This window comes from Antrostomus carolinensis, unplaced genomic scaffold (genome assembly GCF_000700745.2).
Source record: "Antrostomus carolinensis isolate BGI_N321 unplaced genomic scaffold, ASM70074v2 scaffold7858, whole genome shotgun sequence".
Lineage (NCBI taxonomy): Eukaryota > Metazoa > Chordata > Aves > Caprimulgiformes > Caprimulgidae > Antrostomus > Antrostomus carolinensis.
In genome coordinates, this window is record NW_010333619.1 from 1 (window position 1) to 12,554 (window position 12,554).

At 35.9% G+C, this 12,554-nt stretch overlaps 1 protein-coding gene across 1 annotated transcript; it reads left to right on the top strand.

Moving 5' to 3' along the window:
* Positions 1–2,989: 2,989 nt before the first annotated feature.
* On the top strand, positions 2,990–11,991 carry LOC104529575 (ubiquitin carboxyl-terminal hydrolase 12; the record flags this gene model as incomplete). Its single annotated transcript, XM_010173914.2, has 5 exons — positions 2,990–3,066; positions 3,271–3,354; positions 5,924–6,121; positions 8,626–8,704; positions 10,811–11,991. Coding segments are annotated over 5 exons (540 nt in total), but the record flags the coding sequence as incomplete, so codon positions are not given.
* Positions 11,992–12,554: the final 563 nt, after the last annotated feature.

Below are 12,554 nucleotides of genomic sequence, written 5' to 3' on the forward strand. Positions count from 1 at the left end.
TAATTAATCAGGTTAAATCTATATATTTCACATGTAATTTTCTCTGTCTTCTAGAGATACCCATCTCTCTCTTATTTCGAAGAAAATACCTTCCTAATGTTGTATGTAGTATGACTGCAGACTTCAGTAGATCATGGTTCTTTGAGTAATTTAGGTGCCGATTTCTAGCTGCCATATTTTCTTTTCTGGAGGAAAAACATCTGCAGAGGAAAATAGGAAATTGTCTTGGATCAAAAGCACCAAATATACTGATAATGTTTTTCTCCAGCTGATAATCTTACTCTTGTGTTCAGATGACTCTACAAGGCATGAAATTCTTTGACTGAATTCTATTTTGGGCTGGGAGAAGGCAATAAGGAAAATCTCGGTGATCTCTTTTACAGAAGTACTATAGAAGCCTTAACTATGCTCTATTTTTTTTTCTCTCTCTCTCTTTTTTTTTTAACCCAAGATAAATCATACCCTTTATTTCAACTTCATTTAAAGGTAGTTTCTGAATTATCACACATGGGAGCCTACAGTTGCAAAAGCTTTTTTGTCAGTGAGCTGATTCACATTGCTAGTGAAATTCCAAACAGAAAGAAATTCAGATTCCATGAGTGTTAGCCTTTGGAGTTTTTTGTTCTGTGTGGCATTGGTTGTCAGAGTACATCTGAGCTGTTAATATAATCTGAGTGCAGGTTATGTCCATGGCGCAAGAACAACATACCATCCCCTTTAGCCAGACTACTGGAACACCCAAATTCTTCACTATTATTCAGATGCTCCTATTAGGAGCACTCAGATGGTGTTTTAAGTGCAACAGGGCTTGATTCTGCAACTGATAAGGTTTTCTTACTGCGTCAATCTTTTTTCATTCTATAGATGATTGAAATATATAGCATTGGCGACTTCAGTCTAAGGAACTTAGTGATGTTTATTTGAAACAGAATCTCCACAGAAAAGTGGGAGCCTGGTTAGAGTGGAGAATGACTTTTTAATAATTTTTCATTTTTTTAAAATTTAAAATATATGAGTTAATGTTGGGGAAAAAAGGTACTGTTCTAATACTAATGTCCAAAAAATCTGTAAAAATTAAGAATAGAAATTTCTGAATTATCAAAATAGATGGAAAAAAAAATCCATTCATCTATTCTTCCAATAAAGCCTTTAATGGTTCCTCATGATCCTAAGTGCACAATGGACTGGCTGACCTGAGAGAGGTTCTTTAAGACAGTATTATCAACATTATCACTAAGAATAGAAGAATTCCTTTTGCGAACTTCTGGTTTCAGTATTAATCTCCTTTTTAACCAAGTACAACACATCCTTTTGCTCTTCTCCATCTCCTCCCCACCCTTACTGCTTCTGCGTGGGATAAAGCTGCCTATGAAATCTTTATTGTTTCCTGGAATTTTCTTTGATTAGACTGAGAGGAAGAATTAACTAATTGCATGTCTGAGTAACACTGGTCACATGACTCCTTAATTCTATCTGTCCTAGCTGCAGCTGCAGCAGAGTGTTTTCTAGAACTGTTTAGTTTTGGGGTTTTTTTCTGAGCCATTCTTAATCCCTAGGCTAAGACGATTTCCACCGGAGTTCTTAGCGTTACAAACTCAAGTTTGAGAATTCCAAAAGGTTTGCAATGGGATATTATGAAGAATTGTGCACACACCTCCATCCCTGAAGACAGGAAATGTGCAGCACACACTGAAGATGCAGGTGGCGCTTTTTTTCCCACCCTAAAAACATCTTGGAAGTTTTCATATATGTTCTGTTATCTCTTTAAAAGTTTAAACGTTACACTTCATCATCTAAATGATGTAGTAGATGTGATGTGTACTGGCATGGCAACATATTTTTTGTACATGTACACTTACTCTTGGAAAGATTAGCTACAGAGGAGTGGGAGGAATACTTCCCCAGTCCTCTCACAGATATTTACAGAAGCTTCTAACTTAATTTCATAAGTTTTTGGATTTGCCTAGTGGTATTAATTCTCAAAAATAGTTGTCTTGACCACTTGTATTTTTATTTTTATTCTCCATTTATACTGCCCTTAGGAACTGTGTGGTATATCTTGATAATCAGAGAACAACTTGCCAAATTATTTTTATTCTGAGTTGAAAAGGGAACATAAATTTCATGTTTTAAAGATAAACTTACATTAGTTCTTCTGTAGCTGTTTAACTTTTCCTGCTTTCAATCAAGAAGCTGCAGCCAGGCATCTTTTCTAAAAGTGTTTGCTTTTATACCTAGAAGTCATAAAAGGCAGAGGATGTTCTCATCAGTGGCACTTAGTATCTCTGAATACAGAGAGGAAACACTAGCAGACAAAAGTTAAGGTTGCAGATTGCTATTCCCTAAACCTTTTAATAACATAGTTGATTTTCAGGGCAGCTGTGGATTTTGTCCATTGCCATTTTTCAGGATTTGAGATGGAATTTATTCTCTGCTTCTAGGATTTTGGTTTTTACTTTAATCTTTATTTTTGCATTTGTGTAAGAAATGGCTGTGCAGTATTCTGCCTCTTAACACACCAAGTCCCAAGCACTCATTTACCAACAAGTTTGCTATCTGCTGCTTATTTAAGAGTATGAATCTAGCCAGGAAGAGGATTCAAAATACAAGTGCACTATGATATGCAAATACATAAGTTTCAATTGGAGGAAATCAGAGGGAAAGAACAGAGGTGAGAGCACTAAATATGATCCCAGTGATTGTATTCTTTTGAAAAGAGTGAGGTGTAGAAGAAACTTGGCGTTAATATTGCTGAGCTGAAATCACAATATAATGAAAACTGGCTTTATATACTCTTCCCTCTTCCTCTTTCTGAAAATCAGAAACAGAGGTCTAGCAAATCTCTGAAATAGAAATGCCACATGTAACAATTTTTAAAAGGCTGTTGTAAAATAAAAGATGTGTTCTGTCAATAGAAAGCAGTACTGAAAAAGAGGTAAATTAGTTTAACTGATTTTAGCTATAATCTATTGGTTCTTTTTTCCTGCAGATAAGCAGCAAAGATGAAGACTTCTTAGACCTTTCAGTTGATGTGGAGCAGAATACTTCAATCACTCATTGTTTAAGGTAGGTGCAAAAATCTCAATTTTCAAATTTTGTCTTTTATCTATTACCTAGAAAGGAGGAAGTAAAACTAAAAGCTCACAAACTTAGCAAATTTTAGCTTATGTAGATTTAAGAGTATAATATGTTTATATTGTACATGTTTCTATGTATATTTCAGATAAGCAACTACTATCTATAGCATTTTTTTATTTTTTTTTTATTCAGGGGTTTCAGCAATACAGAAACTCTGTGCAGTGAGTACAAGTATTACTGTGAAGAATGTCGCAGTAAGCAGGAAGCACATAAAAGGTACATCAGACTCAGGGAGGATAAAAAATAATCCATGCATTTTATGAAAATACTCTTGTATTTCCTTGTGTGTGAATGAGGCAAGGGGAGAACATTCTTTTTCCCTTAATTTTTCTCACTCTTCTTCCACTTAAGGGTAACTTGGTTGCATTCCTCTTGCTTGAATTCAATGAGCCTGCTTCCATGAGTAATGAGAATCCATGTAATGCATTTTGGGACTCTTTGATCATTATTTATTTTACAAATGAGGAAAAGAATGGTCTTAAGACCAAAAATAAATTAAAAAGACAAGTTAAAACAAACTGCCAGTGACTAATCAAAGATTATGAGTAATAATGAAAAGTCACAGATTTCATGTGACTTTTTAAAACTTGGTTTTGTCTTGATAATAAAATAATTTTTCCAACTGCTGCAAAAATAAGTTTGATAGCACTTTTTTCTGATTAAGTCAGAATGAGGCTTATAACTTTTTTTTTAACTGCATTTCTGGTTTCTTAAAAGTGTATAATTAGTTGTACTAAACTGCTGCTTGATAGTGCTCCTGAAAAGCATCAGAAGCTCTGTGGAAGCCTGAAATTCATTATGTTTAAAACCATTTTTTTGTATGCCAGATAATTCTACTAGTCTTGTTTACGGCTTTGAAGAACCCCTGATTTTGTGTACTGTGTGGTATTTATGATCTGAGAAAGTGTTTGACTGCTTTTATATGAGCTGAAGGGGTGGGAACACTGACATGCGCTACTGTTTGCACCACCGGTCCTGGTCATTTGGTTTACCATGGATTCAGCGCCTGGCTTTTGGCCTATCCCATCTGCCCAGTCTGCCTTCACGCGTTGCCCCAAGCTTACTAGTTGGTGTGTGCTAGAGGGTTGCGAAGCCAGGTTTGTCCTGTTGTTTTTTGTTGCCTTAGCTCTCTTTCTGTGTGGGAGGTAATGTGATCCCTGACCAATATAAGCTGTGTTGACATAAACCTGTACTGTAGGCACTACCATATTGGCAAAACACAGCTTCTATTGTTTGTATTTTGCTTTTCATTTGGGGAAACTTCAGTTCAGTTTCAGTAGAGTCATAATTTTCTTCCATTTCTGTGACATGGAGCTCATCTGTGATAATGTCTACTCAACTAGCAAAGGTGGTGTACTGAATTTCTTCACCAGTGAAAGAACTCCTATTATCAAACACAGCTGTGTTATAAGAAGAGGACTTTCATTTTGAAAAAAGAAATAGAGCAGAAATTATATCCATATCTCAGTAATGTAATAAAAATTTAACTCTCCCTAGAAATAGTTGCTTCTATCATCTTTCTGCTCTTTAGCTTTTTTCATTTCCTAGTTCCCTTGTGGGCCATGGAGAAAGCTTGAGTCTAGCAGGGTTTCCGACAGGTTACTATCAGCCTCAGTTTCATGAGAAAAAGGGAAGGAAGGTGAGTTTTCAAGGATTTTGTCCTCAGCCCCCTATCTTTTGAAAAAGAATTGTCTTGTACAAATGTATTTCCTGACATTCTGAAAATATGGTCTTAGAGAAATCTGAAACCTGGGCTGTATTGTTGAGACTTTTGAGCTGCCTTTTGGGGCTGAAGGCGGTTTGAAAAATTCAGCACAGTGCTGTTCTAAGGCAATTAGCTTTGCCAAGAAGCAGAACACTCTACCTTGGTTGCTCTGTTAGTATGGGCAAATTTATTTTATTTTGCTCTCCACTTCCTGAGAGTGGAAGCCTGCGTTTGCTGCCAGGCAAGCTGTGGTTAGCTGATGAGGATCTGTAGGCACTGATGTGAGATCTCGGGACCTCAAACTAGGGAAAGGGACCAGTGAGCCCTCAGTAAAACTCAATTACCACTTTCTGGCTTTGACTCCCATAAAATAATGCTGCAACATTTATACAAAATTATGGTGTTAGAACAGAGCATTGTCTTACTTGGGTAGTGTGTGGTAAGGTGAATAACAGTGGGCTGTTTGTATCCCTTGGCTGTGTTAAGTGAATGGCTTGATAGGAAAACTTGGAGTAATACATATGTAACAAAGTGGTGTAAAAAAGCTTGTTTTAAAACCTTGTTTGACTTTGCTAGTTTACTAAGAAATTCAACTGGAACAGGATCTCTGGAACAACTTTGTTGCAATCCCTCCAGTGTATACAAAGTGGGATCTAGGTTTTGCTTTTGGGAGCTCAGGAAAGCTATAAGGAAGTGTTGTTTAAAATTTGAATTCTGTGCTATAAGGTCATTGTGTCTAAATTATTATGTGCGTTCATCATGGCTTTTATAATAATTATAATATACTATAGCTTATTTTAAATACATTTTCAATTCTCTCAATTCATAATTATTATATACTATAGCTTATTATTTTAAATACATTTTCAATTCTCTCAATTGTTAAAATCCACCTTTAGCAACACGGGACATGTTCAGTATTTGTTAAACAGACAGTTATTTGAGCTTCTTTTAATGCTTGCAAAATTTTTTAAAGACTTCAGTGAGATGAATTTTCTGTTTGTTGCTATTAACTGAATGTTTTGGCTGGATATTGGAAATACTGTTGGTTTGGGGTTTGTTTTTTGTTTTTTTTTTCAGGATGAAAGTGAAAAAGCTGCCTATGATTCTAGCTCTCCATTTAAAGAGATTTAAATACATGGATCAGCTGCATCGATACACAAAACTCTCTTATAGAGTAGTTTTTCCTTTAGAGCTTCGCTTATTTAACACCTCAGGAGATGCCACCAATCCTGACAGAATGTATGACCTTGTTGCTGTGGTAGTTCATTGTGGAAGGTAATAACTCTATTTTATGCAAGGGATTTCTGTGTAACTTTAACTATGTTTAAAAACCAAAACACCCAGTATTATCTAACTCTTAACAGCATTTAAAGACCTCTTAAAAGAAAAGTTTATTGGGAAAGAAAACTTTGTGGGAAGATGCCACCAATCCTGACAGAATGTATGGCTTTCTTGCCATGATAGATCTGTGTGGAAAGTGGTAACAGTGTATTTCACATGAGGGATCTTTGTATCAACTTAACTATGTGTAAAAAACACATAAAACGCATAGTATCTTATAACTGTAATAACATTTAATGATAATTTAAAAAAAACCCCACAAACATTCTTAGGAAGGAAAGCATTATCAACAGATAGATTCCTTTATAAAGCATTTCCTTTAGGGTAGGGTTTTTTTTAAGACTTGAGAATCTTTTTCTGAAATATGTCTGTAAATTATGAGGTTTGTTGATTACTTTGTTTTCTTGCTTTCAAAATATGACTGTTGATTTGTATTTGATTTTGCTATATTCAACAAATGTTCTTATGGTTTCATGTCTTAAAATCAGGGCTGCTCTACAAACTGCTTTTTAAGTAAATAAAACTCCCAAAGTGGAAAATTATGATTTAACATCTAGAATCAAAGAATAATTTATGTTGTGAGGTCAACCTCTTAAAGCTCAAAGCAGGGCTAACTTGGATGGTAGTTTAGGTTGCACTGGGTTCAGTTTCATGACTAGGACTGCTGATTTCATTGCCTCTTTGGGCAATTTGTTCTAGTCCATCAATGTTCCCACGGTGATTTCCACACACACCCCTTCCCCCCCCCCGAAACCAGTCAGAATTTCTGTTGCTGCAGTTTGTGACCACTGTCTCTTGTCTTTTCACTTTGCATTTCTGAGAAGAGCCTGGCCCTGATTTCTTTATAACTTTGCTGTTTTGGGTAGTGGAAGACAGCTGTTGGATTCCTCATTTAATCTTCTCCAGGCTGAATAAAGCCAGCTCCCTCAGACTCTCTTCAACCATCTGGTGGTGTAACACTCTGACAAATGTAGTGGCCGGCCACTGGACTTCCTCCAGTTTATCAGTCTCTCAAACTGACACGGTCCTGTCTGGAATCCTGTGTCCAGTTCTGGGTCCCAGAATGCAAAGTGGCAGGGATTATCACCTCGCTGCTGGCACTGCTCTTACAGTACAGCCCTGCATACGCTCAGCCCTGTCACCAAAATAACGTGCTGCTGGGTAACAGCTCATCTTGTTGACCTCCTGGGCCCACCTAGCCAGTTGGTTTGCAGCTGGTGCTGTTGAATGGAGTTCGCCTGGCACAAGAGTTTGCGTTTTTACTTGTTAAGCTTCATGAGGTTCTTATCAAGCCATTCTTCCAACTTTTTGAAGTCCCTCAATACGGCAGACCTACCCTCTAGTTGCCAGTTACTGCCCTTGGTTCCATGCTCACTCCCATTCCTCCCCAGACAGACCTAGGATCAGAGATAATATTACTAGATCTCAAGTTGACCAGGACAGTTTTGGAAAATAAGCCTTTGTACCATAGTCTTCTGGGACACTCTTGCTCTAGATTTTAGGGAAAATAGAACCTGACCATTTCTGACCATTCTGTCCAGTTCTGTCCATTTCTTTGTCCTTCATTCAAGCTGCAGTCTTGGAAACTTACCCATTCTCAGAGCCATGGAAGGAGATAAACTCTATTTTCATTGGCTTATGTGATTTGGTATACAGACATGTTCATCACAGATGACAACCTTCCCTCCCTGATCTAGACATAAAAATTGTATGAGTGCTTTTAGCCACTTAAGACAGTTCCAGTACTGCTTAAACTAGTTGTCCACTTTCAATTGTAAAGTTCAGCTGTTTCAGAAAGTGTATTATTTATTTACTTGAAATCTGATTAGAAATAGGGCATGTGTAGAAGGTTTTTTTTTTTTCTGTCATAACTGGAGAAATTTCTTATCTGCCATAAACTGAAGAGCTGTGCATTATAACCGTTTTAATTTAGTTGAGGGCCCTTCTCATTGCTGTGAGAATTCTTCTAAACTGTCAGTTTAATTCAGTTTTTTGTTTACGGTGGACCAGATAAATAGATTCCTGATTGGAACTGTTAACGAACAGCAGCTCTACAGCTTTTTCTTTCTGAAGATCAGAAATAGTTTGGGATCTGTTCAGAATCATCAGAATGGGGTTGTCAGAATGTTTTCTTGATTTCACTTCTCTATCTCTCTTTTTCTAAAAATTTCAATTATATTTTCAGTGCCTGTGCTTCTTGTTCCTCATCCTTTTTTTAGCGTAATATTAAATATAAAGATAAGTAAGGACTTGTTATGAAGATAAGTGGCAGAGGGGAAGAAAAGAAATACCCAAACAGAACTTGTACTGGTAGCCGTTTTAATTACTGTTAAGTAATTAAACAAACCACCACATACAAGAAAAAGAAATATTAATGAAATACATTTGTACATACTTGTGTGCTATTGTCTGTGTTCTTTTCTAATTTTATTTTACAGTGGCCCCAACAGAGGACATTATATTGCAATAGTGAAGAGTCATGATTTTTGGTTGCTTTTTGATGATGATATTGTTGAGGTAAGCTTTGTGTAACCTTGCACTTTTTTCTCATGCCAACCAGAGCACATGCACCCCACCTTGTATTTATGATTACTTAAGGTAAAAGGACTGGTATGCTAATGAAAAGAAGGTTCAATCCCAGTCTAAATGAGCAATTACTTTGAGTGCAGAGCTGTGCCTAACAATTTAACTGTACAAGACTTTGAATTGCATTTTGGTTTTCCTACTTCATAAAAGAAGCTTCTTTATTTATGGCCTCTGTCTTTCACCTTTGTTTAATAAGCTATTCCTGTGGCCAGAAGTCATGACAAATGAAGATATAGGTAAATTGGTTTTACTGCAGTTCTCTTCTGAGGGCAATTTTTTGAAGCAAGCTGCTTGTTCATATTTTCTAGGACCTTATGATTTAATGGAATGGATCAATCTGGTAGTCTGTTTTATTGAGTATCATGGATTGTTTCAGACAAAGGTGTAACAAATATCAAAACAGGAAGAAATTTCATATTTTTGAGATTTCACCCTAAAATTTAAAAGTTAATCCCTGAAACAGGAGCTTTTTACCTGTGGTAGTATTCTTGCTAATATTAGCCATACTTCCAGGAATTCTTATGGGTTTGTTGTTTGTTTGGGGGTTTTTTGTTTTTTTTTTTTTTAAAAAGTTTCTAACTAATTTCTTGCAACAGCAGAATTCCCTTCACCAGTTTTGACTTTGTCATCTTTCTGTTTCATCAGTTGTCTTTTATTCTTTATTAAGAGCAGAAACTGCTGGTGTCCTTACATCATCTCAGGTTTTTTGCCTGTTCTGTCACCGTGCTTTTTCCCCCCTTGTCTATGCTCATGTGTGAACAGAAGTATGATTGTGCTGTCCAAATCCTTTTCCTGACTTTATTGGAATTAATTAAATCTGTTAAATGAATAGTTTACATTTTCCTTACAATAGACAAGAACTAGATAATTGAAAAGAAGAAAAATGAGTGAGGTATTGAACTTACGTTGTTAATTGGCAAGATGAGTCAAGGGTATTGAAGAGTTCTTCTCTACAAGCCACATTATGGACAGTTTTTCAGACAGGAAATGACAAAACATGGAAGTATGCAGAGCTGTTGGAAAACTGAAAGGATTGCCTCTGTGTCTTATCAAGATATACAGTAAATTGAAATGTCTCAATAGGGTCAAAAGTTCACTTTCCTCCAGGGAAAACAGAATGTAGTAGACCTCATATCATTTCACAAACATCAGGGCCAATCTCTCCAGTTCCAAAGCAGTAACACCTGGCAGTAATGTATTTTTTTTTCTCTTAGCCTTTCTAAAGAGGAAGGAAAGAATCTTTTTGTTCTTAGATCTAAAACATTTCATTGACACTTAGACCCCTGGTTCATCAAGTTGGAATGGCTCACTCCTTCCTGAGAGGGGTTTTATTCCAAGTAATGGGAATGAGGTTAAATAAATCTGCCTAACTGAAGGAAAATTTGTATTTCCACCTTTTTGTTGTTTGTAGCCTAATTGTCCCTGATTTAAAATGTGGCAAGAGAGCTTGCTTTCAGTTTTTTTTCTAGCTGAAAATTATGACAATGGAAACCAGACAATACTCTTTTAATCTTCTTAGCAGAAGTTTTGCATTTTTCCACTAAAATCTTGGTTGTAAGGAGGCTTTCCAATCTAACAGGATCACAGGCAAACATTGTGTGTGGAAAAACATAGAAGAAGTTATCCTTCATTCTCTGCCTTCTCCTTATTTTCCTCTGCTCCTAATTGGCTTACACTGCTTAGGTTTAGAAATTATTGTCTGTACTTACATTCTTCATATTGAATTTAAAGTCTCAAACTTAAAAACTTTTCTGTGTGAAATTCATGTAAGCAATGCACATAAGGTTGCAGTCATAGTAGGTTCACTTAGTACTTAAAAATTTATATATAAAATATATATATCTGCAGCCCTCTGTGCAGTTGATGGCAGAGGGGAAACCAAAACGTAACAAGTTTAAAAATTATTTTTATTTTATTACTTTATGTAATTATATTAAAGTTATTTTTGTTTGACAGTGGTTTTTAGAGTGGAACTTAATGCTATGTGTATGTTACACAAGATATTCTTACTTTAAAATTTTGGGTCTTTACATGCAGAAAATTGATGCACAAGCTATTGAAGAATTCTACGGGTTGACATCAGACATCTCAAAGAACTCTGAGTCTGGTTACATCCTCTTCTATCAGTCTCGGGATTGAGGGGGAACTGTAGTGAAGAGAGATTTTTATGCCTCGCATCTTCTCTATCTTGGAATGGAGCAAGCACTGAAAAAAAGGAAAGCAGGGAGCTCCAGGGGCAGTAGCACAGTTTGCACACAACTGAGCAAAGAGTTTGAGATTCTTAAAACCTTTGTATCATTTTCATTTTATTTGCTCAGGTATCACGCTGACTACACATCTCCACTGCATCCCATAAGCAAAAAGAGAGATACCAGCCACTCTTGCAGGAGCTTTCTTTTAGGTAATACTATCTCTGTGGTCCTAATTCAAAGCCCATTAAGGTCACTGGAGAACCTTTCGTGGACTTCAGTGGAATTTGAATCAGGTTCTAACTGCACTGCCAGACTGGTGCAATAGGAGCATTAGAAATCTTTATTTTATACAGGCTTTGTGTATAAAAGGTAAAGGACTCTTTGTGAACTTAGTTTCCTGTGCTTAAGTTTAAAAGAACAAGGTTGGGAGGGTTAACATGTAAGCAAGAAGATTTATATGGGCCCAACACAATTGCCTTCTTGATGGTAGAAGTTTAACTGAAGATGTAAACTGGTGTCAGGGAGGCAAGTAAGTTTTGCTTCTCTGAAGAAGCTTACATTATTTATAATGTATGATCGGGAACAATCAGTCAAGATTATGGCTTTTAATCTCCGTATGGGGAAAGATTTGGTTTGTAATAGTTTATTTTTATTTATAAATTATTGTTACTTAGGATCTTGTGTATTGTCCTTTATTCTAAAAAGTATTGGAAATTTTATATATTACTTTGAATTAAAACTAAGTATGTTTAAATGTTAAAGAAGAGCCAATATAAATTCTGAAAACAATGCCTACGATGTCTGTAAAAATAAATGACACAGAAGAGAGATTTCCTTCTGGAGGAACTGGTATCTAAGTGAGGTACTTTATTTGATTAAATTAAAATAACCTCTTTCCATTAATGAGAGAAAAAAAGGTGATCAAGCTCTTAAATAGAAGACTTTAAGAATGCATGTCATAAGAAAATGATGATGCAGTGGTGGTATTCTGGTCTTTATAGTTCTTTAATAATTTGTTAATGTTTTATACTCTAAGCAAATTAGAATGAATTGGATCAAAGTAAACCATTTTCAGAATATGATTGCCTCTCCTAAAAACTGATCCACTTCTGTTCCCAATGGCATGAGTGATTATCTTAAAAACCACTCAAGGTCTCAAGTATAAAAGTGTGTCTGAGTAATAAAAAAAAATAGGCTTGGAATTTAATGAGACTGAAGATACCACATTCCTTTAAAAGTAATAGTACTTAAGTCTTGTAGGGTGAAAATTTCTGAAACTAGGCAGTTTACCGTGATTTGGTTTTATGGAACAGCATTAAGAATTAAATCTTGACAAAACACCTGATCTGTAGGAAATGTGAACTATTGTGATTTGACATTCTTCTTGTTACCAGTATGTTGTTTGACAGTAGCTGAATGTAATTTCTGAAAAGTCATGGAATGTGCATTCCAGATTATGGCAATCAGGTCTTGGATGTCCTTGTCACTCCCTCTTCAGCTAGTGATTTTCACATTATTGTAATTTTCTAAGGTTATTTTATTGATACTGTTACAACTTTTAAAAAGAATGTCTCCTGTCTGCTGCTATA